This window comes from Hyperolius riggenbachi, chromosome 7 (genome assembly GCF_040937935.1).
Source record: "Hyperolius riggenbachi isolate aHypRig1 chromosome 7, aHypRig1.pri, whole genome shotgun sequence".
Taxonomy (NCBI): Eukaryota; Metazoa; Chordata; class Amphibia; order Anura; family Hyperoliidae; genus Hyperolius; species Hyperolius riggenbachi.
In genome coordinates this window covers 72,968,934-72,996,214 of record NC_090652.1, presented here as the reverse complement: position 1 = coordinate 72,996,214, position 27,281 = coordinate 72,968,934, and the positions used below count along the sequence as shown (strand labels likewise).

Sequence of the window (27,281 nt, the reverse complement as noted above, 5' to 3'; positions counted from 1 at the left end):
CGCAACAGCATAACAACCTTTAAACAAAAAACATTTCCAGTTACAGCTGATATAAATCTGCACAGTTTCTACTCCCTGCTTTCATGGAAGCAGACATATTGTTAACATCCAGTGCTTTCATATGGGGCTTATCTGCCATCTCTGCTGTGGCAGTCATGTGACACAGGGGAGAGATCAAATTTCAACTTGTGATTAGACACAAATGAGGGGGAATTAGACAGGCTAAACTCCAGGGTTGTGGAGTTGGTACAAAAATCATCCGACTCCTCAGTTTATGAAACCTCCGACTCCAGGTACCCAAAATGCCTCTGACTCAGTTTCCTTAGTCTAATTCTTACCAAGGCTATGGATTTGGTACAAAAATCAACTGACTCCGACTCCCAACTCTGACTCCAGGTACCCAAAATTGCTTCGACTCTGACTCCTCGACTCCAGCTCTGACTCCACAGCCCTGCTAAACTCTCTAGGTTTATACAGGATGCATTTCTCTCTGTTTTCCTTCTGTTTTGTGCAAGAGTTCAGGTCCACTTTAAAGGGGAACTGAAGAGAGAGGTATATGGAGGCTGTCATGTTTATTTCCTTTTAGACAATACCAGTTGCCTGGCAGCCCTGCTGATCCTCTGCCTCTAATACTATTAGCCATAGCCCCTGAACAAGCATGCAGCAGATCAGGTGTTTAAGTGGTTCAGACTTATAAGTCTGATCTGACAAGACTAGCTGCATGCTTGTTTCTGGTTTTAATCAGATACTACTGCAGAGAAATAGACCAGCAGGGCTGCCAGGCAACTGGTATTGATTAAAAGGAAATAAACATGACAGCCTCCATATACCTCTCTCTTCAGTTCCCCTTTAACTCTGCCTAGTATTTCAGCTACAGCAAGGTGGGGTACATGGCATTTCGGTAATGGGGCTTTTTGGTGCAGGGTGAGCCGAATGATGGCTCACCCTGCTGCTGCACACATTTGGGGTGAACAATCATTCGGCCCGCCCTGCGCCCAGCTGACTGTGCGGCAAGAACATATGTAGACTGTGGAGAGGAGTCTGGGGTTTGTGTAGTCTCCTTACTAGCTCAGAGTTCTCAGGGAAGAATGATTTCCTGTTCTTCATATAAACCCTGTTCTATAATGTTCGCCCCACACGTGGATATCTCACCCCTGTCATGTCCTCCTCAGATGTTCCTCAGCATCACCCGGATGGCCCTGAAGATGAAGAAAGAGAACCAGGCTCGGCTAATGCCCAGGGAGGTCGTCTCCATCACCAAGACAAAGAAGAAACCCCCTCATGTAAAGAGATGTTGCTGAGGCCCACCAGTGGCCTCAGCTGGAATAACAGGACTATGAAACCAACTGTGGTGGATGTGATCTCTGCAAGGACCACTATACATTCCCTATGGGTGGGATACACTACTCCTCGCGTCCTACAGGGGGAGTTAGAGCCATGTTCTGCATAGAAGCTGTCCAGTGTACAGGTGCTCTGTCTGCCATATTGTAAAATGATTACCGCTACAGCAATAGTAATATGAATACTGCTACAGGAGGAGTACACTGCTGTGTGAAGCCTATAGAGGAAGATACAGATGTGTTTTCTATAGGATCTTTCCAGTGTACTAGTTCTGTGTCTGCTTTATTGTAAAATTGTTACTGCTACAGCAATAGAAATATAAAAACCACTATGGGAGGGGTGCAATGCTTATGGCAACCTATAGGGAGCGCTGTGTCTTGGATGATTCTTTCAGTGTACAGGCCATCTGTTTTCCATACTTGCTACCAGTTCAGATATATAAATATAATGTACACAATCTGTATGAGAAGGGTGTAGTGCTCCCTGCAGCCTATAGGGGTGCCAAGAACCGCACTTTCCAAAAAACAAAGGTGACACCATACACAGTATTATCTGCTGTGCAGTCCTACAGTTGCATTCTCTTTATTTTCTGCACTTTTATTTGGACCATTTTAATGAAATACATTGCTTGTTTGCCCATTCCTAGAACATTGCACTGACCAATCAGCTTCTCCTGTGCCCAATGCCTCTCCAAATTAGCACCATGCCCTCACCAATCAGCCCCTCCTCTGCACATTACACTAACCAGTCAGATCATCCTTTGCACAACACACTAACCAATCAGTGCCTCCTCTGCACAGCACTCTGACCAATCAGCCCCTTTGCACATCCTACTATTTACATGAGCGCTGCTTGCCCCTCCCCTGAGGTGCCTGACTGTATTTATATATAACAGTTTTCCCTTCTGTACAGGAATATGAAAGCTTATTTTTTACATCTAACAGAATAATAAAACATATTTTGTATTGAATGTTGTGCTGCTTCATCCTCGTCACTCTGCCGGTGCACCGCCATTCTGTGTCCCCAGATTGTCAGCTTCGCTACCTGCCGGGTTCTGTAGCATCTCCTTGTACTGACGCTTGAAGAAGCCGAGCTGGGAACAAAGAGACGACTTTAGCCAATCCACCATCAACAATTACAGGAAAACACCCTGTACACTTTATTTCCAGGTTCAAAAATTCTTACTAGATACTGCATGGGATTGTAGCTAAACTTGTATTATTCCCTCTGTATTCTCCCCCAACACCAAAGCATGACTACTAATACATCCAACTCCTGCCTCCTTATCAATAGCAGAGTTTTTCGCACACCATTCACGAGGCGCTGGACCATACAAACAATTCAGAAGGTCCACACACTCAATCAAAGCATAAAGCTTAGTTTATTCACACGTGGTGACAAAAGTCCATTCACAAAATCATGGACTGTTTCAGGGCCACGGCGAGTCCCCTTTGTCAAGTTATCAGAACAGAATTTTTACCGTTCTGATCTGATACCTTGAAAAAGGGCACCCGCTGAGGCCCTGAAACGGTCGTTAGTTTTGTGAATGGACTTTAGTCACGACGTGTGAATAAACTAAGCTTTATGCTTTTATTGAGCGTACGGACCTTCCTGGATTGTTTGACTGTCTCTATCATACTGTCAATTTTACTTGTGCCCTTCCAACTTTTTCCTCCCTTCTCACTGGGCATAGATCTGCATCTTATTAGTGATTCAGTGCATTGGATCAATTGATGGCGGTGGCCATAGAACTGAGGCTGGGGGAGGGGGCATGACTTAGGATGGTAATTTGAGAAGGAAGTGGGGGTGGAGAAGGGCGTGGTCATCTTTATTTTTGGTTGTCCTGCTGATCCTCTGGCTTCAGTAGTGTACAGGTCACGCCTGGAACAAGCATGCGACCAGGGGAGTCAACTGACCTGCAGACTGATTCTGGGCCAGTGACTTCTGAGGTACTAGAAACAGAGTGATCCTCTGTTTCTAGTACGTCAGACACAACATGCCAAAACATGGTAAAAGAGTTCCTAAGGTAAAAATGACAGGGCCTGTCATGACGGGCTTTGAGTGATGGAGGACTGATGGGGGGGATTTAAAGCGGATCCAAGATGAAAAATTCACTATAACAACTAACTTGTCTATATATCTTATATGAAGTTTAGATAGTTTACACAGCAAATCTTGCTGCAAACAGTTTCACCAGTATATTATTATTTCTTCATGTGATACAATGAGTGGCCATGTTCTGTTTGTGATCATTGCACACAGGCAAGCTGCTCTGCATCTCCAGCCCTCAGCCTGTGAAAACTTCTTTCTCCTCTCTCCTCCTCTCTGCCTCTGAATTTTCTGGCTAGTAACACCTCCTCCTGGCCAGACTGAGCTCCCATAAGCCCTTGCTACATGGATCTCAGAGCCCTATTTAGCCCTTATGAAACCATTAATAAAACCCTGGCAGTAGTGCAACATATCACAACAGAGCATGTAGTGAAACATAGCACTTTGAAGCACCCTGTCGTGGAGGGAATAAATTATAGCAAGATTTCTGCTTTATTATTTATTCCATAGACTATGCTGTGTATGGGATAACATACTATTCTGGCTATTCCATAGAATGTTAGGACAGGCCATCTCCCATTATCCAAACCTCCTGTCTCTTGATCCACTATACCTCTGCTGGGAAAGAGGCAGCAGTGCTGAGCCTGACTGGAGGTAAATTGCTTGGTGCCACTTACCTTATACAAGCCTGCTGTTATCAGGGCCAGCAGGACCAGTCCCCCCACACTGCTGCCGATGATGATGGGGTAGTAGTTGTACTCAACCTGGATCTCCAACACCGTCAGTGCCTGAAATACAATACAGAATTCTGATTATAAATCCAACACAATAATATGCCACTACAGGAGGAATAACATTGAAACTTATACTGGTACAATTAAAACCTGTGTTATAGATATACTGAAAATGGGTTGGGCTGAGGGGGTGCTTAGTTGTCAGATGTCCCAAGGACTGTAGACTTATAAGTACATCAAGGATGCTATTCCCTCACCAACATTAAAGAATACCATTTTACAAACACATTTCTACCCCACAACCTTAATCCAACATGTTTCACCCAGTTTAAGAAGTGCTTCATCGGGGAACATAACAAGTGCAGTAGTGCAAAGTGTTAGACAATCACATAAAATGTATTCATTATACACAGCAGCATAGCCTCACGCCACTCTAGCCATGAGGCTATGTTGCTGTGAATTGATAATGAATACATTTTATGGCATTATCTAACACTTTACACCCGCTGCACTTTTTTTAATGTTACCCTGACAAAGTCTCACTTTTAAACGAGGTGAAACCTGTTGGGTTCTGGTGGTGGGGTAGAAATGTGTTTGTAACATGGCATTCTTTAATGTTGGTGAGGAAATAGCACCCTTGGTGTACCTAGATATAAGATGCAACAAGGGCTGTAGACTTATAAGCACCCCCAGCCCCGCCCATTTTCAGTACCTCTAGGCATCAATAATTTGTATTTTCCCATTGAAATGAAACAACTCTGGCTGTTTGTGGCTCCACCCCCTTTTCTGAATTTGAACTCCAGTCACCCAATGACCAACTGTACCAGGTTTGACCACACACTCACACACTTTATATATAGAAAACTGGGCTCTAGCTGCAGAAAAGCCTTTGTCCACCAGGTGGCGCTGCTGTTCCTCCAGTGGATTTTTTTTTCAGGCGCAGTTGTGATGGTTTCCCTCTCTTTACACAGAGATGAGCTCTTTATAAGGGACATTTGAGATCAGCACACAGCACTTATAAAGTTAAACTGTGCTTCTGTCATGCTGAAGGAGCTGTACAGAATAACTGAAGCGAGAGGGATATGGAGGCTGCAATATTGATTTCCTTTTAAGCAATACCAGATGCCTGGTAGCCCAGTTGTTCCTCTGCCTCTAATTCTTTTAGCCATAGTCCCTGAACAAGCATGCAGCAGATCAGGTGTTCCTGACATTGTACTCATAGCAACAGAATGCGTTGCTTGCTCACTGACGATCCCCAAAGGGTGGCCACACACCATACAATTTTTCAATATCTGTTCAATTCAAGAATTGCAAACAATTTTTCTGACTGATTGTAACATTTCAAAAATCTGACCAATGTACGACACACATATGTTACATTTTTCCCCAATTTGGATAAAAATGATTAGAAACTCTTACAAAATTGTTTGGGTGTATATGTTAATACATAGACAATCTACCACACACCATTTAATTTTCATAACAATTGATCAGAAAAATCTACCATTTGGGAAGAATTAATATCATAAAAATGAATATCTTACCAAGGATGTTATATTTATATCAAGCCATCCCAATTATCCTTCCCATTGAACACTTCAAATATTTAAGAAAATTATTTGCACGTTTCATCTGGAAACGTAAACCCCCACACATAAGATATTCTGCACTTATTCTCCCTAAGGAAAATGGAGGCTTAGCCGTACCTGACATGAAGAAATATTATTTTGCAGCATCTCTGACACGCTTGGTAGACTGGCACAGGAACCAAAGCCAAAAAAGATGGGTCCAATTAGAGCAGGATCTTGTGAGCACAGGGTTAAGCATTCATCCTTGGTCGTCAAACAAAATACATAACGACTACCTTTCAGTGAACTCCACACTCAATGCCCTAACAAGAACACGCCACCTATCAGACATCTCCCCATGGCCTTCTCCCCTAATACCCTTGCTGGATAACCCATTATTCCCTATGGGATGTTCATCTAGGAGCTATATAAGCTGGAGATTAGGGGACATACTTAGGTGCCGTGATCTTATCTATAATAATTCCTGGAACACTATTTCTCATTTGAGAACAGAGCGATCATGCCCATTTCTGGATGAGTGGAGTCACAATCAGTTTATTCACTTTCTTAGATCATTAGGAAATAGAGAACAGTTATCCAGACCAATGACTTCCCTGGAGAATATATTTTTCTCCATAGGCATCCCCAGAAAGACCCTCTTCACGATTTATCAGCTATTGATCACAATGTATTTAATAGGGAAATCGCATGCGTTTTTCCCATGCGTTTTTTGCCGCGAATTCACATAGGTACCAATGTAAATTCACACAGGCAGTGACATGGTTAAAATCGCATATACACTCACCTATGCGAATTCGTGAGTGTATTCGCATAGGTGAGTGTATATGCGATTTTAACCATGTCACTGCCTGTGTGAATTTACATTGGTACCTATGTGAATTCGCGGCAAAAAACGCATGGGAAAAACGCATGCGATTTCCCTATTAAATACATGGGTTTGCGATTTCCCTATTAAATACATGGGTTATCCAGCAAGGGTACTAAAAGCCAAATGGGAATCTGATCTCAATTGCTCATTCACAAACGACCGCTGGCAAAAGATACTCATGCTTAATCAAAAGGCCTCACTTTCATCCCGAATCAAGGAATCTAATTATAAGATTTTGGCTAGGTGGTATCTGACCCCTAACAGACTCCATAAAATGTATCCTAACACTAGCTCTAGTTGTTGGAGATGTGGGAAAGATGAGGGAACTCTGCTTCACATCTTTTGGAATTGTGAACTCATACAGCTATTCTGGAAACAGATACAGAAATACATAAAAATTTTAACTGATGGTGACCCAGTAGACGACCCCTCATATTACCTACTACATAACACTCCTAAGCCCGTCAAAAAATGTAAACGTTCCTTGTCCCGTCACTTGATTCAAGCAGCAAGAGTACTCATTGCCAGACACTGGAAATCCAGAAATGTTCCAACAATAAGAGAGTGGGTTAACGAAATAAAATATATATACCAGATGGAGTCCATGACTCACACACTATACAATAGAGAGGAGGTCTTCTCCCAAACCTGGATTCACTGGAACATATTCTTGGAATCAGATGACTATAAACAGATTACATTAGACTCATGAGCGGCACTCCTTGCCCTTCACGGAGAGGACATTTTGGGCCCTCTGGTAAACTGGTGTGAGCATTTTAGTTAGCATGGGGTCAACTGGGTCGGGTCGGTGCGGGTCCTCTGATATCACCTTTACTTCCCTTTTTTTTTTTTTTTTTGATCCTCACGGAGCTTGCTCTCTGGGGATTACACTCACTTTCTCTTCTCTTTTCTTCTACTCTTCTTTCTCCTTTTTTCGTTCTTCCTCCTTTCCTTCTTACATTACTTCATAGTAAATATCCTCTTCGTGAACAGAGCTTTAGTCTCATTCCTCAATAAAGTATCACAACGCAAATAACACAAAATGCTATTTGGTATATAAGGTATTGGATCATATCCCATTGATAAAAGCAAGATTTGTGATACTCTCCCAATTCCCCTTCAGATCCTTAGATGACTAGGGGTGGGGGGTGAGCGCCTGGATTCTAGATACTAGATGTGGAGCACTATACCTTTTGATGTTATAAATAGCGGGAGTCCGGCTGTTCCCTCCCTGTACCTACCGATAGTAACGTCTTTATTGTATCTATAATATATGGTTCTGTACACGTTTCATTATCTGTACCGCCTTTTCTTTTTTTCTTACAAAATAAAGAATATTTAAAAAAAAAAAAAGAAACAGGAAAAAAAAGAAAAATCTACCATTCCCGATCAACTTTTATCGCATAAAAGCGGGATATCCGGTTGGATTTCGTGCTAGAATAAAAAAAACCTTTTGATTTTTCGGAAAATCATGAGTGTTTTTTTAATTGAATTGCTGTAAAATTGTATCATTTTATTGTATCGTGTGTGGCCACCTTAATCGAGATCAATGATTTGTGCAGCACTTTCCCGTAGAGAGCAGTGATCTCTGCAGCCACAGTGCTGCACTATAAGGCTGGCTTCAAGGGCTGGTGAGCTCTGAGTGAAATACAACAGCTCCACCTAGTGGCTGGATGTAAATAAAGAAGAATGCAGTGTGGGAAGAATGAGCTGGTACCTGGGCTTTGATATGTTGGTCCTTCTCCTCCAGGATATGAGCATATGTGCGAGGATCGTATGTGATTTCTGCCGAACTCTGCAGGGAAATCTTCTGCTGTCCAGTCTAAGGCCAAAAACCAAGAAATTAGTGTATACAGTCCATGCAGAGAAAATGTCTACTTGTGCCCAAAGAGTACATTTACCTGTGTGTAGAGAGCACACCTATCTGTGTGAAGAGCATATGTATACCTGGGTGAAGACTACACCTACCTATGTGAAGCGATTACATCTACTTGTGTGTAGAGTACACCTACCTTCACAGAGACAGTATTTTCCAGATGAAGCAGGCACACCATCCACCATCAGATTTCCGGGGTGCTTGGTGACGTGGTATAGGCAGTACCACACATCGAATCAATCCACAAGTCTCACCAGCACACCACAAGTTAAAGCGCACCTTTTATTGTGCCAGTTTCCACAATATTCCAACAATTGTTTCGGGGGCCACGCAGGGTCCTCCTTTATCAAGGCATGTAGCCACATGCCTTGATAAAGGGGGACCCTGCGTGGCCCCCGAAACAATTGTTGGAATATTGTGGAAACTGGCACAATAAAAGGTGCGCTTTAACTTGTGGTGTGCTGGTGAGACTTGTGGATACCTTCACAGAAAGACTACACCTACCTGTGTGCAGGGAGTACACCTATCTGTGTGCAGAGCGTATATTTACTTGTGCATAAAGAATACACCTTTTTGAAGATAGTACACTTACCTGTGTTGTCCAGTCTTTAGTCACAGAGCCACTGATTGTAAACATAAGAGAATTTTGTGTCTGCAGATCTGGGATCTTACACTCCACTCTAAAACACTGAGCCACCAAACAGTTCTGAAAAGAGACAAAAATGGACACCAGGCTAATTAATTATTAGAGAGGGAAGAAAAGGTGATGGGTAAGATGAGGAGATTTGCAGGAGGGGAAAGATAAAAAAAGATGGAGATGAACATAAGGCCCAAGAAAGGTCCAGAAGGAACAGTGGAGAAAGGCAATGTTGACACAAAATTTAGAAAGAAGAAAGGCTGAGGAGACACATGGAGACAGAAAGGTGGTGGGAAGACTGAAAATCTCAGACTGAGAGAGCAGTTTATGGGGAACACAAGTTTACAGCATGGGGTGTTGGGACCCCTCAAATAGTTCACCATACCACGATTGGGGATCTTGATAGACTCTCCTGGAAATTGTCAGCTCCGGGGCTTTCAGCCGTCACAGCACATGTAGACAGTTCTGGCTGGAAGAGAAAAGTAGTCGCATGACAACTGTTTATGGCACAATAGGTAGTCATTATGGAGTGTCAGAGGTGTGCAGGACCTAAAACAAAGGAGGTATAAGATGGGATGTAAGAAGGATTCAGGCAAATTCAGAAGAGGGTAGCCTTGAGAAGAAGGATGAATGGGAGAGCTGTAGGCTTCAGTATAGTAGGGGCTATCAATGGTTCATAGAGAATGGAATAGTCTGAAAGGTAAGCATGCTGATACTGTTGGTTTGTAGGCTTGGGTGAAGGAGGTATAGGAAAGGGTAGATCTTAGATCCCAGAAGTATAAAATGTGGTAGGTGCAATGATACTGAGGATATTGTAAGTGTGTAAGTTTGGGTGAAGGAGCTATTGGCCTTGGGGATATGTCAAGATACAGACAGTACAGGAGGTGCAAGCATGGAATTCTGGGGATTTTGGATGTTGAAATGTCAGAAGAAGGTACAAGGTGTGTTGGCTTATGGCAACATCTTCCATAACCAGTTGTTATTACCTCTGAGCTGGTGATATTGGGTCTCTCCCATATCACTGTCTCCCCCAATCTTACTGGAACCATGAGGATAACGGAGAGGGGAAAGTTGCGTGTGCCCAGATTAATGACCTGAAGAATGACAACCATGAGCTCTCATGAGTGCAAAACACTGGCAGAAAAAGCTAGGTGGACTCCTGGGAGAATGGAGGCCAGATTCTTACCCTGTAGACATGCTCTATGGTAGTGTTATCCGTGGAGAAGTTCTGGTATTTGCTTGACTCTTCTAGGCTGTAACGGACACAAGTGATGAGTAGAAATAATTGACAAATGTACATTCTATGTAAATGTACACTTGAAATGAAAGAAAAATTTGAAGGAGGGGCTCCTGCTTGCATGTAAGCTAGAATTATTAACACCTCCTTGACCATCTTTATTCACCATGTGTAGGACGTGTGTCCATGAATGGGAGTGTGTGCAGGGTCGGACTGGGACACTGGGGGCCCACCTAAGAAATTTCAACCTGGGGCCCACACATCACATGATTGCAGTGAAAAAAGGGCGTGACCATGCACCAAAAGGTGGGCGTGGTCATGATGTATTATGGACAGGGCCAAATGTACATGATCTTAGCAGCATTGTAATTCAGAGACACTGCTGCCCAGCAAAACTTTGCATAGAGTCCCCTCCTTCAACATAAAGTAATGTCCTACTTTGCAGAGGTTGCGACCGAAGGGCCCTCCCTCAACTACAGTATTACCTCTCTATTGGTCCTGTGCTCATAATAATCACTTCTATAGATACTTTGAACAGTGGTAATCATTAACAAGCTTTTTCCCATCCCATTCTTGCACCTCTGACACTGTAGTTGCCATTGGCAGGTTTTGGTGCGTCGTATCAATTGTTATGTATAGAGTGCTTGGGGGGCCCCATTGTAAAATTTGCATCGAGGCCTACAGCTCCTTAGCTATGCCACTGCTCTCAGCATGAGTGATTACAGCACTGAGAAGAGAATTTTTGTGCTGCAGGCAGCAATTGGAGCTCTGTCAGACAAGGAGGGGGGGCCCACCAGAGACCTGGAGGCGGGGCCCACCGAGGGAAAAAACTGTACTACTGTGGCCCAGTCCGACCCTAAGTGTGTGCATATCCCTGTAATATATTCAAAAGCACCTCGATGAAAAAGTAGCACAAGATATGGCAGATAGGAGAATATTGGTAAAATTACTGATATTCTACTATCTCCCGGCATCAATAATAGTAATATGGGAGATTCATATCTGGGGACTATATGATCCCTCTGACATACATTTTCCAGAAAAAAACTGAAGAAAGTTGCTTTGTTCCTTTCTTTTTTGCCAGATTTTTTTGGAATAAGAAGCATAGTTTAAGACACATGCTGGGCAAATATGTAACCAAAAAAAGCATTATGCCCAAACTGCTGCCAAAGGGACTGGGCAACATTCTTTGTGCGTGACTATGTACTTTTCAAGTAAACATGTGGTCTCCGGGGGACAAAAAGTTAGATACTCATCTAGGTAGAGAGATAATTATCACGCACATAAATATTTGATTAGGGTTTAAGGGCAGGGCCGGTTCTAGAAACAATGGGGCCCCTCAACAGACTCCGAACTAAAAAGTGGCATTAGGTACCCTTTGTTGCAGTCGAATTTCCCCTAGGCCCCTGAACCGGCTGCTGACATCCCCCTCATCACCCCCTAACTTAACTGTGCTCCCCAGGCCTCTGCAATTTGCTCCCCAGGCCTCTGCAATTTCTTTCGCAGAGTGCTGGCGAGCATGCTCCTCTGACAGTCTGTGGCTCCATGCACTCCTAGACTTCATCCTTACAGGCACACCTCTCCTCAGTGGCCCGGCACATGTTATTATGTAATAACATGCCACAGGTCACAAAGAACATGCAGCAAGCCGTGGATGAAGACTGGAGTGAAAGGAGCCACAGACTGACCGTGAAGCTGCACATTCCTGCAGTGTCTTTGGCATCTACCAACACAGATGAGACTCTTCTCTGCCAAAGACATGGCAGGAGCCAGAGAGAGCAAAAGTTTATTTGGGAGGACACCTTGGGGGCCTCTACTGACTCTGGGGCCCTGGGCCAATTGCCCCCTTTGCCTCTATGGTAGCGCTGGCCCTGCTTAAAGAGACACTTAAGCCAGAAAAAAAATGAGTTTTACTCACCTGGGGCTTCTACCAGCCCCCTGCAGCAGTCCTGTGCCCTCGCAGCCACTCACTAATCCTCTGGTCCCCGCTGCCAGATAGTTTCGTTTTTGCCAACAGGCCCGTCAGGACTGGCCATGCGTAGCTTTTTCCACATTCCCGACTGTAATTAGCGCTATTGCGGCCCGCAATGCGTACAAAAATACACGTTGCAACATTACGCATGCATAGATATGCGGCAACGCATATTTTTGTACGCGTTGCGGCCCGCAACAGCGCTGATTACAGTCGGGAATGCGGAAAAAGCTATGCGTGGCCAGTCCTGACGGGCCGATTGGCAAAAACGAAACTAGCTGGCAGCGGGGGACCAGAGGATTAGTGAGTGGCTGCGAGGGCACAGGACTGCTGCAGGGGGCTGGTAGAAGCCCCAGGTGAGTAAAACTCATTTTCTTTCCTGGTTTAAGGTTCACTTTAAGGAGTGCCCAAATTGTCCATTAACTACTGGGCGCCCTAATTCCCTGCTTCCTGATAACTTTAGTTCTGGTCATGAAGTGAGTGGTGACCTACAGAGGAGGCCCAATCACCTCATCCTTCTGGTCAATAAATGCTCCAAAATCAATCAAAGCTAACCAATCAAGCATGTTGGGAGCTACAGATCCCTGACAGAACGTGAGGGATTAACCTGACTGGAAAACTGAAATGAATGGCAAACCTTGGAAAATCTGGCAAAATGTTTCTCCATCTCTTGCATGGCTTAGTTTAGGCCTTTCTTACCTGTTGATGGTCACATAAACGCCATATAGGACTCTCAGTTGGGCAGATGACTTCATAAGGGCAGTTTGAGTTCCACCATTATCACTGACAAGGAAACAAGAAGAGATCTTTGAGCATATTTTCAATTCCAGAACTGAGGGGGCGGCCAATTATTGTTATGCCCCTGCTTGTACTAATTTGTTTAGACAGTAACAGATTTAGTTTTAGCCAGCAGGGGGTGACCTGGCTAAAACGTTCTTTGATTAGTTCTGTATACTGCATGGACAATTGATCAGGTCCCAGCTTGCAGAGGACCTGATGGCTACTTACCTGGTCACATTGGCCGTCATAATCAAAGTGTCCCCTAGAGTGGCTGTTGGTGACACATGAAAACTCACAATAAAGTCCACCTGCAAGAGAACCCAGAAGAGTTACTGTTAACTAAGAAACAACGGTTGCCAGTGAAAATCTGCTACATCTAGAATAAGCACTAGTATGTTAGATTACTTGTATTTTTATATATCTTAAGGAGAGTCAAAAATATGAAAAAAAATGTATAGACAAAGACACAGACTATAAAAAATGCAATGTAGAAAACTGCTCAACCACCAAACAGAGCAAAACAATAAGCAGTCTTCAATTCACATATATGCTTGTGTCGTTTGTGATTGAATGGAAGGGTCCTGGATTTAAGTGGTTTTTTTTTATAAAGGTCAAAAGTTCACTTATCCATACCCCCCCCCCCCCCCCCCCCCCCCCCAACATCACAAAGGCTGAGTGAGCCTGAGTGAACTTTTAACCTTTATAAAAACATGAATATCTCAAAAACTATAAAATATAGAAAGATGATTTTTACAGCACACACAAGCACATGCACAGCGCTGCACATCCATACCAGTATTCATTTCTGTAGGTTGTTGTAAGGGGGCTGGGTGAGGGTATTGTTTTGTAAATAACAAGTGCTATTATCTTCAAAATGAGAGCAGCACAAATCTTAATTTTTGCAGAAAAAATAGGCAAAAACGTAGCACTAACCAAGCATGATGGAATTTTTATTTGTGCTGATTGTAGGGGGGCCAGCTTCACAGAGCCCGAGCAATCTTACAACCTTATAATCTGGGTTGGCAATGGCTGGTAAGACTTTTTTAAGTCCGTGGTGTTGGGTGCAACGTGTTGTCTGAACACATGGGTGCTGTGCTATACCTAATGCACTGGAATTTTTGAACTAACATAGTCTAATGTTTGACCATATTATTACCTTATTATGCATTTACATAGCACTGACATTTTATGCATCCAATTACAGAGTACATAGTCATATCACTGACTGTCCTCAGAGGAGGTCACAATCTACTCCTTCCATAGTCATAGTCTAATGTCCTACCACATTATTATTATTATTCATTTATATAGCACTGTCATCTTCCGCAGCGCTTTTTAGAGTACATGTCACCAACTTACTCTTCCTCAGAAGAACTCACAATCTAATATGCTATAGTCTAAGTCAAGGCTTATCTGATTGCCATCTGGAGTCGGGAAGGACTTTTTTCCAACTTGATGGACGTATGTCTTTTTTCAACCCCAATAACTATATAACTATGGATGTGGCCCCACTCACTTGCATGGACTGTTTTTTGTGTCCGCCCCCCTCCTCTGGCAGGCCCGCCTCTTGTTTGCATTGGATCCGCCCCTCAAAGCCAGGACATTGATCCTCTGCCATCTCCAGCTGAAAAATTCATTGCTAGACACACCTCCTGACCATGAAGTTGGACAGCACTGGTCTAAGTCATAGTCTAACATCCCAATAATCTAAAGCTTTGTATACACCCTAGATGGTTCTCAGTCGAGACCAACTTTAATGTGGCCAGCAAAGCCCCTAATTTACTAACCTTTAAGCAACCCTCACAATCCTATATAATAAACCGCCTGTCGGTAGATCCTTATGTGTCCCTGTGTTGTGCCTGGCACTCATGCGAGGCACGTGGATGGACTTTACAGAGCAGAGGAGAACAGGTGGGCATGTACACATGCATTCGTGCCTGCGCGTCGCGGATGTGCATCCGTGTGAGTGCAGTGGCGGTGATCGTTGCGGCCCGAGGCCTAGCGCTTGTTTTTCAACAGGTGGACTTTTTATCTAGTAAGATTATAAAATATGAAGAATAAATGTACATTAATGTGTCTACTGTAGACATGACACAGTTGGTCCCCATTTTGTGCACTTTTCCCTCCAGTGTTCACCTCTCTGTAACACAAACTCTCCCACTCACAGGTAGTCTTCCCTCTTACCATAGTCTTGGGTCTCAGGAGAGGTCTATTCACCCCACAGCTAAGCACCCTCTGACGCTCCAGAGTGGCACAAGACACTACCGCTCTCTTGTTACCCTGCAAGATACACAAACAAGATTTAGAATGGACTTCTCCAGCAGACAGATTCAGCAAATACAAGACATTCTCTCGATTACCTGAATTTGAGACACTGTGCGATAGGACAAGTCAGGAGGGAAAGGGATGAGAACACGAGTGTTGTATGAATCGTCCCCTTGGTTCTTCACAGAGACTGTAATATCGATGCCAAGAGTTGGCCCGACCACTAGCTGAGTGAGGCTGAAAAAATAAAATAAAACAATCAGTTTGGCTTCTAGAGATAATTCCTCTGGGTAAGACAGATAGGAAATATGACCTTCTCTCCACCACAGATCAAATGTATGGGTCTTGCCAATGACTCACCCAGTGAAGTTGATTTTCAAACTCAGGTCATCCTGACACACCCCATCAGCACCACAATTCTTCTCAAAAGAGACCTGCAAAGAACGAGCAAGAGTGAGGATATTGAGTCTAAAGCTGGATATAGCATGGTTCATGATGGTGGCCTCCATACCTCCTCGTTATAGGTAGTCGGTGAGTCCTCGGTCAGCACGGGAGTCCCAGCCAGAGAGAAGTTGAGGGCAACTCTCAGGGGAGACAGAGAATCCTCCACACACTCCTGAGGTTCAGAGAGGGGTCAAGTGTGAGAGATATTCCATCTTATAACTTAATGTAATGTCTACATATAGAAGATTACTCACAGGAAGCTGGATGAGGTGCTCTGAACACATTTCCCCTCGCTGGAGCCGCTGGCTGGTGCTCATGGAACGGCCGGCGGTGCTGAAGAGAGCTCGTGTGTTGGTGCGGCCTGCATCTAGCAAGAGTGTGTAGGTCAGCTGACCAAAGTCTGCCACTGAAAAAAGAGAGTCATAAGTCTTCTTTATCCTGTTATTGAACCCAAGATGCCTGTAAAACGTGATGAGAGGTAAAACAAACTACCTGATTCAGTATAGTATTCAAAACCATCCCAAATGATAATTGCTATTCTCTTGATGCAATTCCCTAATATAAGCCACCATGATATAAAAACTCACAGAGAAAAAATAGAAACAGATAATGTTGATGTTTTGATTCGTTGAGATACCTTTCACAATTGTAAAATTAAGTTGCAATGCGACTGTTCTTCAGGCCGCAACGCATGATACTGGTGCGGTGCGACCATTTGGGGGAAGGGGGGTTCTGGGTGTATTCCTCCGTATTGTGAGTGTGGAGTCTGTGGTGTGGAGAGGTCTGGAGGGTTGCAGCAGACTTGCAGTTAGTAACAAGTTAGCCAACAAATAGGAAGTTACTCGAAGCTTGTCATCCCCATGGCAACTGCACGTGTCACGTAGCGTTGCTGCCATCCTGATGTGATGACAGAAAAGAGGAGGAGGAGACGTGCAGCCAACAGTGACAGGTCTGACTGAACCCACACCATTGAATGCAGCCCGTGCCTTTGACTTTTAACATTACCCCCCCCCCCCATAACCCCAGCCCCGCCCCCTCCAAGCTCCCTTCCGGGATATTTTTTTGTTTTTATAAAAGATAAGAATGCTCAGGGTCACACAGTGTCACAGGGAGACAAGTGTTCACTTCCACAACTCATAAGCATACTCAGGAGGGAGGGGCTGGAGGAAGGAGCTGGCTGGACTTTGACACATCCTGACCAGCATATGGGGGTACACTCCACCAGACAGCAGACATAAAATAACACCTGAAAAGTTAAATAATACTTTAATTGCCTTTTTATTAGAGTATTAATATATATGATTAGTTTTTTTTTAATTCAGGTCCACTTTAAAGGACAACTGACCCCAGAGGAATATGGAGGCTGCCATATTTGTTTACTTTTAAAGAAATGTAAATTGCCTAGCTGTCCTGCTGATCCTCTGCCTCTAATACTTTTAGCCATAGACCCAGAATAAGCATGCAGATCACATGGATCTGATAAAAATGTCAAGATTTATCCGCATGCTCGTTTCCGGTATGTGATTAAGACACTTCTGAAGCCAAAGAAAATCAGGACAGCTTCAGGTGTCCTTTAAGTCCCACCAACAGTGCATGGCTTGCAGGTAACCACACACATGCATGCACGCTTGGAGTCGCAGGAGACGTGCAGATATCTCAAGTACATGCAGTGCTGGTGTGACTGGAGAACCGTTTTAAGAAACATTACTTTATAAGCTATGAGCTTCTCAGAAGTAAGTGGTATGATTTGTGTCTGCATTCTTCAGAGGACAATTTCTGCTCATCTTCTCACCTATAACCCTGGTGTTCCTTGGATAGCTGTTGAAGCATAGGGTGAGCGTTGTCACTGTCCCAAGTCTGCGTCCTTCTGAACATTCGTAAGATGGAAGGAGAATCTGTCTTGGATTAAACGTCATGCTGACTGAAACACCCAGAGCTGGGCGGGATCTGCAAGAGAAGAAGACTTTGTAAGTGGACTCAAGAGTACTGGAAAGTCATACTAAGCAGCGGAATTAATGAAATGTTTTGTAATTGATACTGGTCAGCTGTGTTTTCTTCTCTACAGCTGATGAAGCAGCAATGATTAATGCCAAGCAGTAGCAGCTACAGCCATTAAAAACCTTGGATGTGTAAAATGGAAGATTCGGAACATGTGAAGTCTACTAGTATTGTCCCTGTTTAAATCAGTGGTAAGGCCACCTCATGATATGGGGACAGTTTTGGGAATAACACAAGCTAGGTTTTCATCATCATATAAGGTTTTGAGTACGGTATATGTGTTTCCTAATAGAATTTTCCAAATGTTCGCGAACATGCGAACCTGGTGAACCACAATAGGCTTCAATGGGCAGGCGAATTTTAAAATCTACAGACTATTTCTGGCTACAAAAGTGATGAAAAAGTTGTTTCAAGAGGTAACTGTAGCAGGTAACACACCTGGACTGTAGCATGCCAGAGGGGGATCCATGCCAAAAGTCCCACCAAAAATTACTGAGTCGGTTTTTAATCCCTTAAAGGAGTTATCAGGGCAAAATTAATAAAATAAGTGCTACTTACCGGGGGCTTCGTCCAGCCCCAAGCTCCCAGCATGTTCCTCGACGCAGCTCTCCCTGCAGCCATTCGCCGCAGCTCCGTCCCGGTCCCCGGCGATGACGTCAGGGCGACCTCCAGGTCGGCTTGTACTGCGCCTGCGCAAGCGACATGCTGAGAGCAAGGGACATGCTGAGAGCTTGGGGCTGGACGAAGCCCCCGGTAAGTAGCACTTATTTTATTAATTTTGCCCTGATGACTCCTTTAAGGGCAGAAATCACATTATACACAGCTCTGGGTGTCAGTGGGCTGTGTAGTGTCACACACAGAGAAATGCAATAGTACTATCAGAATACAGTGAAATAATAATGCACTGGAGTGGTTCTGTGTGTGCAACTTAATGCGGGAACAACAATAGCAGTATTTTGCACACAGCTCTGGGTGTCAGTGGGCTGTAAAGTGTCGCACACAAAAAAAATACATGCCGATGTGCTAGCCCTCAAAAGGGCTGTTTGGGGTGCTTTCACAGAAAGTGAGGAACAAGATTACAGGCCTAGCTAATGCTTTCCCTACCTATCTGCAGCAAGTCTGACCCTGCTCTCACTAACAGTCAGCAGCCAGCAGAGATTTAATCCAATATGGCCATCGCAACTGCTTTTTGATAGGGGGGTCCAGGAGTGGGCGTTAACTGATTAGCTGCCATGTGTCTGCTGACTGTGAGGTAAGGGGTCAAAGTTTGGCTCCATGATGATGTATAGGAGACAGGTCGAATGCGCCATATGTTTGCAGAGAATGTGAACAGCAGAAGTTCGCCGGATGCTGTCCGCCAGCGAACTGTTCGGGCTATCTCTATTCCCTAACATAGGTGGCCTCACCTTCAACCATACATCTACTTAGATAATTCTTTTCTGCTGTAAGCTTCAGTAGTACATCTCTGGTTCATTCTCTCCTTCCATATACTAGAAAGATCTAAGGGAGCCAGAACCTATTCCTATTAATAATCAATTTATTACATATGACCAGTATCAAAAAACATACAACAGTGAACAAGACGCACATAAAAACCCCCATAAAATCAACTACGTTTCATCAACTCTAAATGGCCAGGCTGTGCAAATAATGATAGTGAGTCTCTGGAGTGCACTCCTTTCAAAGAGATCCACAAAAATCATAGATTGCAAACTAATATTCTTCAGGCCCAGGCTTCAAAAAACATTGATGATTAGTGACATCCAGAACGGTGGCCACCGTGGGTCAACCCCGTGTGCTTTGTTGCACGCCTCTATGTATTGGTAACATATACATGCTCATTACTGACATAACATCCATGTCAAACCTCTCAAGCCAAACCCAGCAGAGATCTTAAATATCAGTATGCATCAAACGCTAGCAAGGGCGGATTAGTAGTTGCATTGTGCTATCCAAGCATTAGATCATTAGATCATAACTCACGACCGGATGCCTCCACGTCAGTGAATACTTCTGCCCAGCTGATTGGTATACGCGTGATGGTTCTGGTGTCCAGTAACTCTCCGGTATTTTCAGGAGACGGCGTTATGTTTGGCGAGAGGAAGAGCATGGAGGCACGGGGGACCGACTCCGCCCACGTAGCGGACGTCACAAGCACGTGACGCGTTTCGTCCAATGGACTTCCTCAGACGTGACGTGTTGTCCGCATGACCACCCCTTCTTATCCTCCAACAGGGGTGGGATCATGCAAAGTTTATGTGAAGATTAAAAGATAGCGAATTGTCACTGTCAGATAGTGTTAACGCTGATGCTTCCACTGCGGGACAGACAGTACAAAAACATCAGAGGAATGCCTTTATATTGAGATCCTTGTTAAGACCCAGAGGATACAAGCTCCCACACTGATAAATCCAATAGGATTCCTTTCTAAGGAGCTGGTTATCATAGTCTCCTCTCCTCTCACTTATATTCAGTTTGTGAATGCCCATAACTTTCATTCCCCTGGGATCAGCATTATGTGCAGTCTTAAAGTGCAATGCCATAGGATTCAATTTTTGTAGTACTTCTAATATTAGATATATGTTCACCAATTCTTGTATTCAGAGAACGATAAGTCTTGCCGATATAAATCAGGTCACACGGACACCGAATCTGATAGATCACTTTTTCGGTTGCACAATTGATGAAATCGTTCACAAAAAAGGACTTAGATCTGTCATGATTGTAGAACATAGTGTCCTGATGAACAAATCTACATATTTCACAACCACCACAAGTATACATTCCTTTCCTCTTACTGATTTTTGTAGTCCTTTCCCTGTTGAATTCACTATGTATAAGCAAATCTCCTACATTGGCACAACGTTTAGCTGCCATGTGTGGATAGTCACCCACAATCTTGTGAATAATTGGATCTCTTAATAATAAGTGCCAATGTCTAGATAGAACGGATCTTACATCACCAAATTGGGCTCCATAAGTGGTGACAATTCTTGATATTGGTGGTTCAGCATTATCAGCAACTAGAGACAGGTTCTCTTTCCTGATCAATAAATCTTTCCTATTTTGGGCCAAAGCTCTATGATATGCAGTGATAATAATTCTATTTGGGTACCCCCTCGCCAGCAACCTAGCCCTCAACTCACCCGCCTCTTTCTTGAAGTCATCAATTTTATTACAGTTTCTGCGTAGTCGCAGAAACTGACCAGTAGGCACTGCCCATTTTTGGGCAGGTAAGTGAGAGCTGGATGCAGATAAGAGGGTATTCCCAGCTGTGGGCTTCCTGTACGTGCATGTGGTTAGAGTGTCTCCATCTTTACCAATTTTTAAATCCAGAAAAGAAATTGACTCCTGACTACATGTATAGGTCACAAAAATATTGCGATCATTTTGGTTAAGGGCAACCACAAATTGGATTAATTCATCCTTGGTGCCCCTCCAGAGCATCAAAACGTCGTCCACGTATCTTAGCCATAGGGCGACGTGCTCCCCATACCCACGGATACACCTCACCACCTCCTGCTCCCAAAAACCCAGGTGAAGGCATGCGTAGGCAGGAGAGCACGCCGCCCCCATGGCCACTCCCCTCTTTTGTCTATACGTGGTACCTGCAAATTCAAAAAAGTTGTTTTCTAGAATCAATTTCATACAATCTAGAATAAAATCCGACTGACCCACATGATCACTAAAATAAATATTCAAAAAATGTTCCAAGGCCTCTAGGCCCTTATCATTGGGTATGGACGTAAATAACGCTGTTTTTTGAAGCCTGGGCCTGAAGAATATTAGTTTGCAATCTATGATTTTTGTGGATCTCTTTGAAAGGAGTGCACTCCAGAGACTCACTATCATTATTTGCACAGCCTGGCCATTTAGAGTTGATGAAACGTAGTTGATTTTATGGGGGTTTTTATGTGCGTCTTGTTCACTGTTGTATGTTTTTTGATACTGGTCATATGTAATAAATTGATTATTAATAGGAATAGGTTCTGGCTCCCTTAGATCTTTCTAGTATATAGTTTGACATTATTTCAAGGTGAGACGGAGAGATGTTTATGTAAGTTGATATCCCGTACCAATTTATTCTAGTTGTACATGTTCTATACGGTTTGATATCCTTGATTTATTGTATTATATAATTTACAATGGCATATGTTCCAATTTTTGACGCTGATGATGAGATGCGGGAAGCATTCATGAATGTCAATGAGCAAGTTGCTAATGAGGATAAATTATTCTTGGTGCGCTTATTTAGGCAACACCAGAGGATTTCAATTAAATACGTTAAAAAGAAATTAGAAATAATAAGCATGGATAGATATATAGAAAAAAACATCATACCTAGAGGTATCAGAGAAAGGGTTATCCCAGCCGACCACCTACAGACCCTCAGAATGTTGCCAGATTGGGAAAGTGAATGTAAAGCTCATGGTTTGAGGATTATAAAAATCTTTGTTAAAGAGGAGAAAATTCAATTTAAGGATGTAGAAAAAGAATTAGAATTAAGTACACTAAAATTGAATGAATATCAAGATAGAGATGATTTTGATGAGCTTAATGATAAATTGAAAAAAGAGGTGGAAAAAGAGCAGGAAAAAATACGCAAATTCAAAGATAAAAAATTCTTGCGGGATGTCGAGGACTATAAGAGAGGTGATATCTTTAACCTTGCTGGACAGAAATATGGCTCACGACGGGGCTCTGGGAGGAGGGTCGGCTGGGGAAGTAATACTGAGGATTCAGGTGCTGATTCATCTGGCACTGATGGTGGCAATAAGAAACAAGGTATCTTAAAGAAGGGTAGAAATAGAAAAGGCAGACAGAGAAGGAATAATAAAAACAAAAAGAAACCTGGCAATGGGGCTGATTCTAATGAATGCTCAGATTTTTTAGAAGTAAGCGACGGAGAGGAAGACGAGGAAGGAAACGCAGGCATGCTGACGAGAGCGAGAAGTGGGATGGGGAGCTCCAACAGATAGAAATTAGAAATGATGTTGACCAACTAGAAGTGATTAATCTTGCTGGAATTGATCTGACTGAGCCACAGCTGAATGTTCTGAAATATGGAACTAATTTTTGCCCAAAAAATGTGGGCAGTGAATTTGAAGCCTATAAAGATGTGCAACTTTTTTTGAGAAGGGTCCTCTTAAGACGCATGTACTCCCTTAAGGCCCCCGATGGATCTCTGGAGGATTCATCACAAGTGGCTATTGATGTTGATGATATAGATTTAGAAGAATTATATGCTGAAGTTTCTGGAATGTTAACCCCTGCCCATACTGAATTGCGCCCAAAATCTACTTTTATGCCCCCTTTGAGCACAAATAAATATGTTTCTATGTTTATGGAATTAGTCGGTGAAGATTTGAGAAGTTTAAATTGGAAAAAGAAGGGAAGGGATAATTTAACTAAAGATGAAAGGAAGGCCTTAAAAGAATTACAATCCATTCCTGACATTGTCATCAAACGCAGTGATAAGGGAGGCAATGTGGTTATATTGTCCAGTGATAACTATGAAAAAGAAGCACTGCGTTTGTTGGGTGACAATGCCACATACGAAAGGGTCAGGATTAATCCTTTTCCGGCGTTGGTTGATAAAATCAACCGTAAATTGCAGTGGGGCTTCCTGGAGGGGCATATCTTGGAAAGGGAATTAAAGTATTTACAAATCAAGGAATATACTGTTCCAACTTTTTATTATTTACCGAAGACTCATAAAGATTTGATGTCCCCCCCAGGACGCCCCATTATTTCAGGGAATGGGGGTCCTCTCGAAAGACTGGCAGGATTTGTAGATCAAAAAATAAAAAGTATTGTAAAGGGTCTGCCATCCTTTGTTATGGATACCAGGGATGCGTTGGCTGGCATTGAGGGAGTACATGTGGAAAGGGACTGGTGGCTGGTAGGTCTGGACGTAGAGGCGTTATTTACGTCCATACCCAATGATAAGGGCCTAGAGGCCTTGGAACATTTTTTGAATATTTATTTTAGTGATCATGTGGGTCAGTCGGATTTTATTCTAGATTGTATGAAATTGATTCTAGAAAACAACTTTTTTGAATTTGCAGGTACCACGTATAGACAAAAGAGGGGAGTGGCCATGGGGGCGGCGTGCTCTCCTGCCTACGCATGCCTTCACCTGGGTTTTTGGGAGCAGGAGGTGGTGAGGTGTATCCGTGGGTATGGGGAGCACGTCGCCCTATGGCTAAGATACGTGGACGACGTTTTGATGCTCTGGAGGGGCACCAAGGATGAATTAATCCAATTTGTGGTTGCCCTTAACCAAAATGATCGCAATATTTTTGTGACCTATACATGTAGTCAGGAGTCAATTTCTTTTCTGGATTTAAAAATTGGTAAAGATGGAGACACTCTAACCACATGCACGTACAGGAAGCCCACAGCTGGGAATACCCTCTTATCTGCATCCAGCTCTCACTTACCTGCCCAAAAATGGGCAGTGCCTACTGGTCAGTTTCTGCGACTACGCAGAAACTGTAATAAAATTGATGACTTCAAGAAAGAGGCGGGTGAGTTGAGGGCTAGGTTGCTGGCGAGGGGGTACCCAAATAGAATTATTATCACTGCATATCATAGAGCTTTGGCCCAAAATAGGAAAGATTTATTGATCAGGAAAGAGAACCTGTCTCTAGTTGCTGATAATGCTGAACCACCAATATCAAGAATTGTCACCACTTATGGAGCCCAATTTGGTGATGTAAGATCCGTTCTATCTAGACATTGGCACTTATTATTAAGAGATCCAATTATTCACAAGATTGTGGGTGACTATCCACACATGGCAGCTAAACGTTGTGCCAATGTAGGAGATTTGCTTATACATAGTGAATTCAACAGGGAAAGGACTACAAAAATCAGTAAGAGGAAAGGAATGTATACTTGTGGTGGTTGTGAAATATGTAGATTTGTTCATCAGGACACTATGTTCTACAATCATGACAGATCTAAGTCCTTTTTTGTGAACGATTTCATCAATTGTGCAACCGAAAAAGTGATCTATCAGATTCGGTGTCCGTGTGACCTGATTTATATCGGCAAGACTTATCGTTCTCTGAATACAAGAATTGGTGAACATATATCTAATATTAGAAGTACTACAATTGATAGGAAAAAATTGAATCCTATGGCATTGCACTTTAAGACTGCACATAATGCTGATCCCAGGGGAATGAAAGTTATGGGCATTCACAAACTGAATATAAGTGAGAGGAGAGGAGACTATGATAACCAGCTCCTTAGAAAGGAATCCTATTGGATTTATCAGTGTGGGAGCTTGTATCCTCTGGGTCTTAACAAGGATCTCAATATAAAGGCATTCCTCTGATGTTTTTGTACTGTCTGTCCCGCAGTGGAAGCATCAGCGTTAACACTATCTGACAGTGACAATTCGCTATCTTTTAATCTTCACATAAACTTTGCATGATCCCACCCCTGTTGGAGGATAAGAAGGGGTGGTCATGCGGACAACACGTCACGTCTGAGGAAGTCCATTGGACGAAACGCGTCACGTGCTTGTGACGTCCGCTACGTGGGCGGAGTCGGTCCCCCGTGCCTCCATGCTCTTCCTCTCGCCAAACATAACGCCGTCTCCTGAAAATACCGGAGAGTTACTGGACGCCAGAACCATCACGCGTATACCAATCAGCTGGGCAGAAGTATTCACTGACGTGGAGGCATCCGGTCGTGAGTTATGATCTAATGATCTAATGCTTGGATAGCACAATGCAACTACTAATCCGCCCTTGCTAGCGTTTGATGCATACTGATATTTAAGATCTCTGCTGGGTTTGGCTTGAGAGGTTTGACATGGATGTTATGTCAGTAATGAGCATGTATATGTTACCAATACATAGAGGCGTGCAACAAAGCACACGGGGTTGACCCACGGTGGCCACCGTTCTGGATGTCACTAATCATCAATGTTTTTTGAAGCCTGGGCCTGAAGAATATTAGTTTGCAATCTATGATTTTTGTGGATCTCTTTGAAAGGAGTGCACTCCAGAGACTCACTATCATTATTTGCACAGCCTGGCCATTTAGAGTTGATGAAACGTAGTTGATTTTATGGGGGTTTTTATGTGCGTCTTGTTCACTGTTGTATGTTTTTTGATACTGGTCATATGTAATAAATTGATTATTAATAGGAATAGGTTCTGGCTCCCTTAGATCTTTCTAGTATATAGTTTGACATTATTTCAAGGTGAGACGGAGAGATGTTTATGTAAGTTGATATCCCGTACCAATTTATTCTCATTCTCTCCTTCCCCCTTTCAAAAAGGAAACTTGGGTGAACTTGTGTCTAGATATACGTGTGTTCCAAGTCTAGATATACTAGACTTGGAACTTTGCTCATCCTAGTTGATGGTATAACTATGTGATGGTGAAAAAGAGGAGAGATCACACTGAAGTCCTGATGAGAAGACATCCACTAGGTGGGAAAGTAACATATAAGCAGGACAGTACTGGCACAGAGAATGATGTCATATAAAATTTGGAATTGAAACGATCCAAAAAAATATAAGGCAGAAGATGACAAACAATATTTATATTGTGTTTTCCTCTTGGCAGACTCAAAGCTCTTAAGGGGTGCAGCCACTTAGGGTGTGCTCCATAGGCGACCAGGATCATTAGGGAGTCTTGCCCAAAGACTGCTTAGTGTTTTTAAGTACTGGTTTGGCCAGGTTTGAACCCTGGTCAGGCTCAAATCACACATCAAAGGCAACAGCGCTATCCAGAAGAAGACATTATAATGTTCTCTTCTCACCTCACCACTAGCACTCGACCTTCTCCACCCACAACCAGATCCGGCAGATTGTCCTGTGTCATGTCCTGATTACCACTTAGCGATCTTCCAAAGTACTTAATGCCACTACTGACCTGTTCACCAGCAATGCGCTGTGGAGGGAGACAGAGTAAACGTGACTTTGAAAATCATCTATATGTTATGTTTATAAAACACAAAAAGTTAAGATCCTAAAGTAAAAAAAAAAAAAACTCATGGTGAAAAATCTAGGAACAGAAACGATGATTGAAAACAGTTATAAAATGGCAGAACTATGAATAAATGACCTGTATGTATGATTTTCTGAAGCTTTCATCCTTTCCTGGGAAGATGTAGATGGCCCCATGAAAATTGTCCTCACAGGGGGCACCAATGGCCAAGTCCGGAAGTTGGTCTCCAGTCAGATCTGGTAGAACAGAAATAGCAGAACCGAAGTGGCCCATGGATTGGCTGCTGTCACCCTTCAGGGTGTCTGGACATGTGATACTGATGATTGTTCTTGTAGGGTCCCGAGAGTTCCTGGTCTGGGAGGAGAACATGTAATAACTAAATGGGAAGCCACCAGTACATGTCAGAAGGAAAATAAGCGGGGAATATAAACACCAAACATTTTCATCCCAAAAGCATCTTTTCACCTCAGTTCTGATATCTCCACCTTAAATTGTCAGTCCACCTAAATTTGATTTGT

The 27,281-nt window shown here is 43.2% G+C and overlaps 2 protein-coding genes across 6 annotated transcripts in view; one reads left to right on the top strand and one right to left on the bottom strand.

Moving 5' to 3' along the window:
- LOC137524332 (ras-related protein Rab-35-like) overlaps window positions 1-2,311 on the top strand; it is a 41,239-nt gene extending 38,928 nt beyond the window's left edge. For all 5 annotated transcript variants that reach the window (XM_068244073.1, XM_068244076.1, XM_068244075.1 and 2 more), the window contains exon 7: window positions 1,173-2,311. In XM_068244073.1, the coding sequence (XP_068100174.1) occupies window positions 1,173-1,301 (129 nt within the window). In that variant the 3' untranslated portion in view covers window positions 1,302-2,311. The remainder of the gene's footprint in view (window positions 1-1,172) is intronic.
- Window positions 1,890-27,281, bottom strand: part of LOC137524331 (integrin alpha-M-like) — an 86,106-nt gene continuing 60,714 nt past the window's right edge. The window contains exons 14-30 of the mRNA XM_068244072.1: window positions 26,881-27,117; window positions 26,576-26,706; window positions 17,585-17,739; window positions 16,047-16,198; window positions 15,860-15,964; window positions 15,709-15,782; window positions 15,444-15,585; window positions 15,268-15,363; window positions 13,312-13,391; window positions 13,003-13,086; window positions 10,281-10,347; window positions 10,081-10,188; window positions 9,480-9,563; window positions 9,050-9,163; window positions 8,299-8,403; window positions 4,068-4,178; window positions 1,890-2,434 (exon numbers count right to left, since the gene is read on the bottom strand). Coding sequence (XP_068100173.1) covers window positions 2,333-2,434; window positions 4,068-4,178; window positions 8,299-8,403; window positions 9,050-9,163; window positions 9,480-9,563; window positions 10,081-10,188; window positions 10,281-10,347; window positions 13,003-13,086; window positions 13,312-13,391; window positions 15,268-15,363; window positions 15,444-15,585; window positions 15,709-15,782; window positions 15,860-15,964; window positions 16,047-16,198; window positions 17,585-17,739; window positions 26,576-26,706; window positions 26,881-27,117 — 1,947 coding nt within the window. The 3' untranslated portion in view covers window positions 1,890-2,332. The remainder of the gene's footprint in view (window positions 2,435-4,067; window positions 4,179-8,298; window positions 8,404-9,049; window positions 9,164-9,479; window positions 9,564-10,080; window positions 10,189-10,280; window positions 10,348-13,002; window positions 13,087-13,311; window positions 13,392-15,267; window positions 15,364-15,443; window positions 15,586-15,708; window positions 15,783-15,859; window positions 15,965-16,046; window positions 16,199-17,584; window positions 17,740-26,575; window positions 26,707-26,880; window positions 27,118-27,281) is intronic.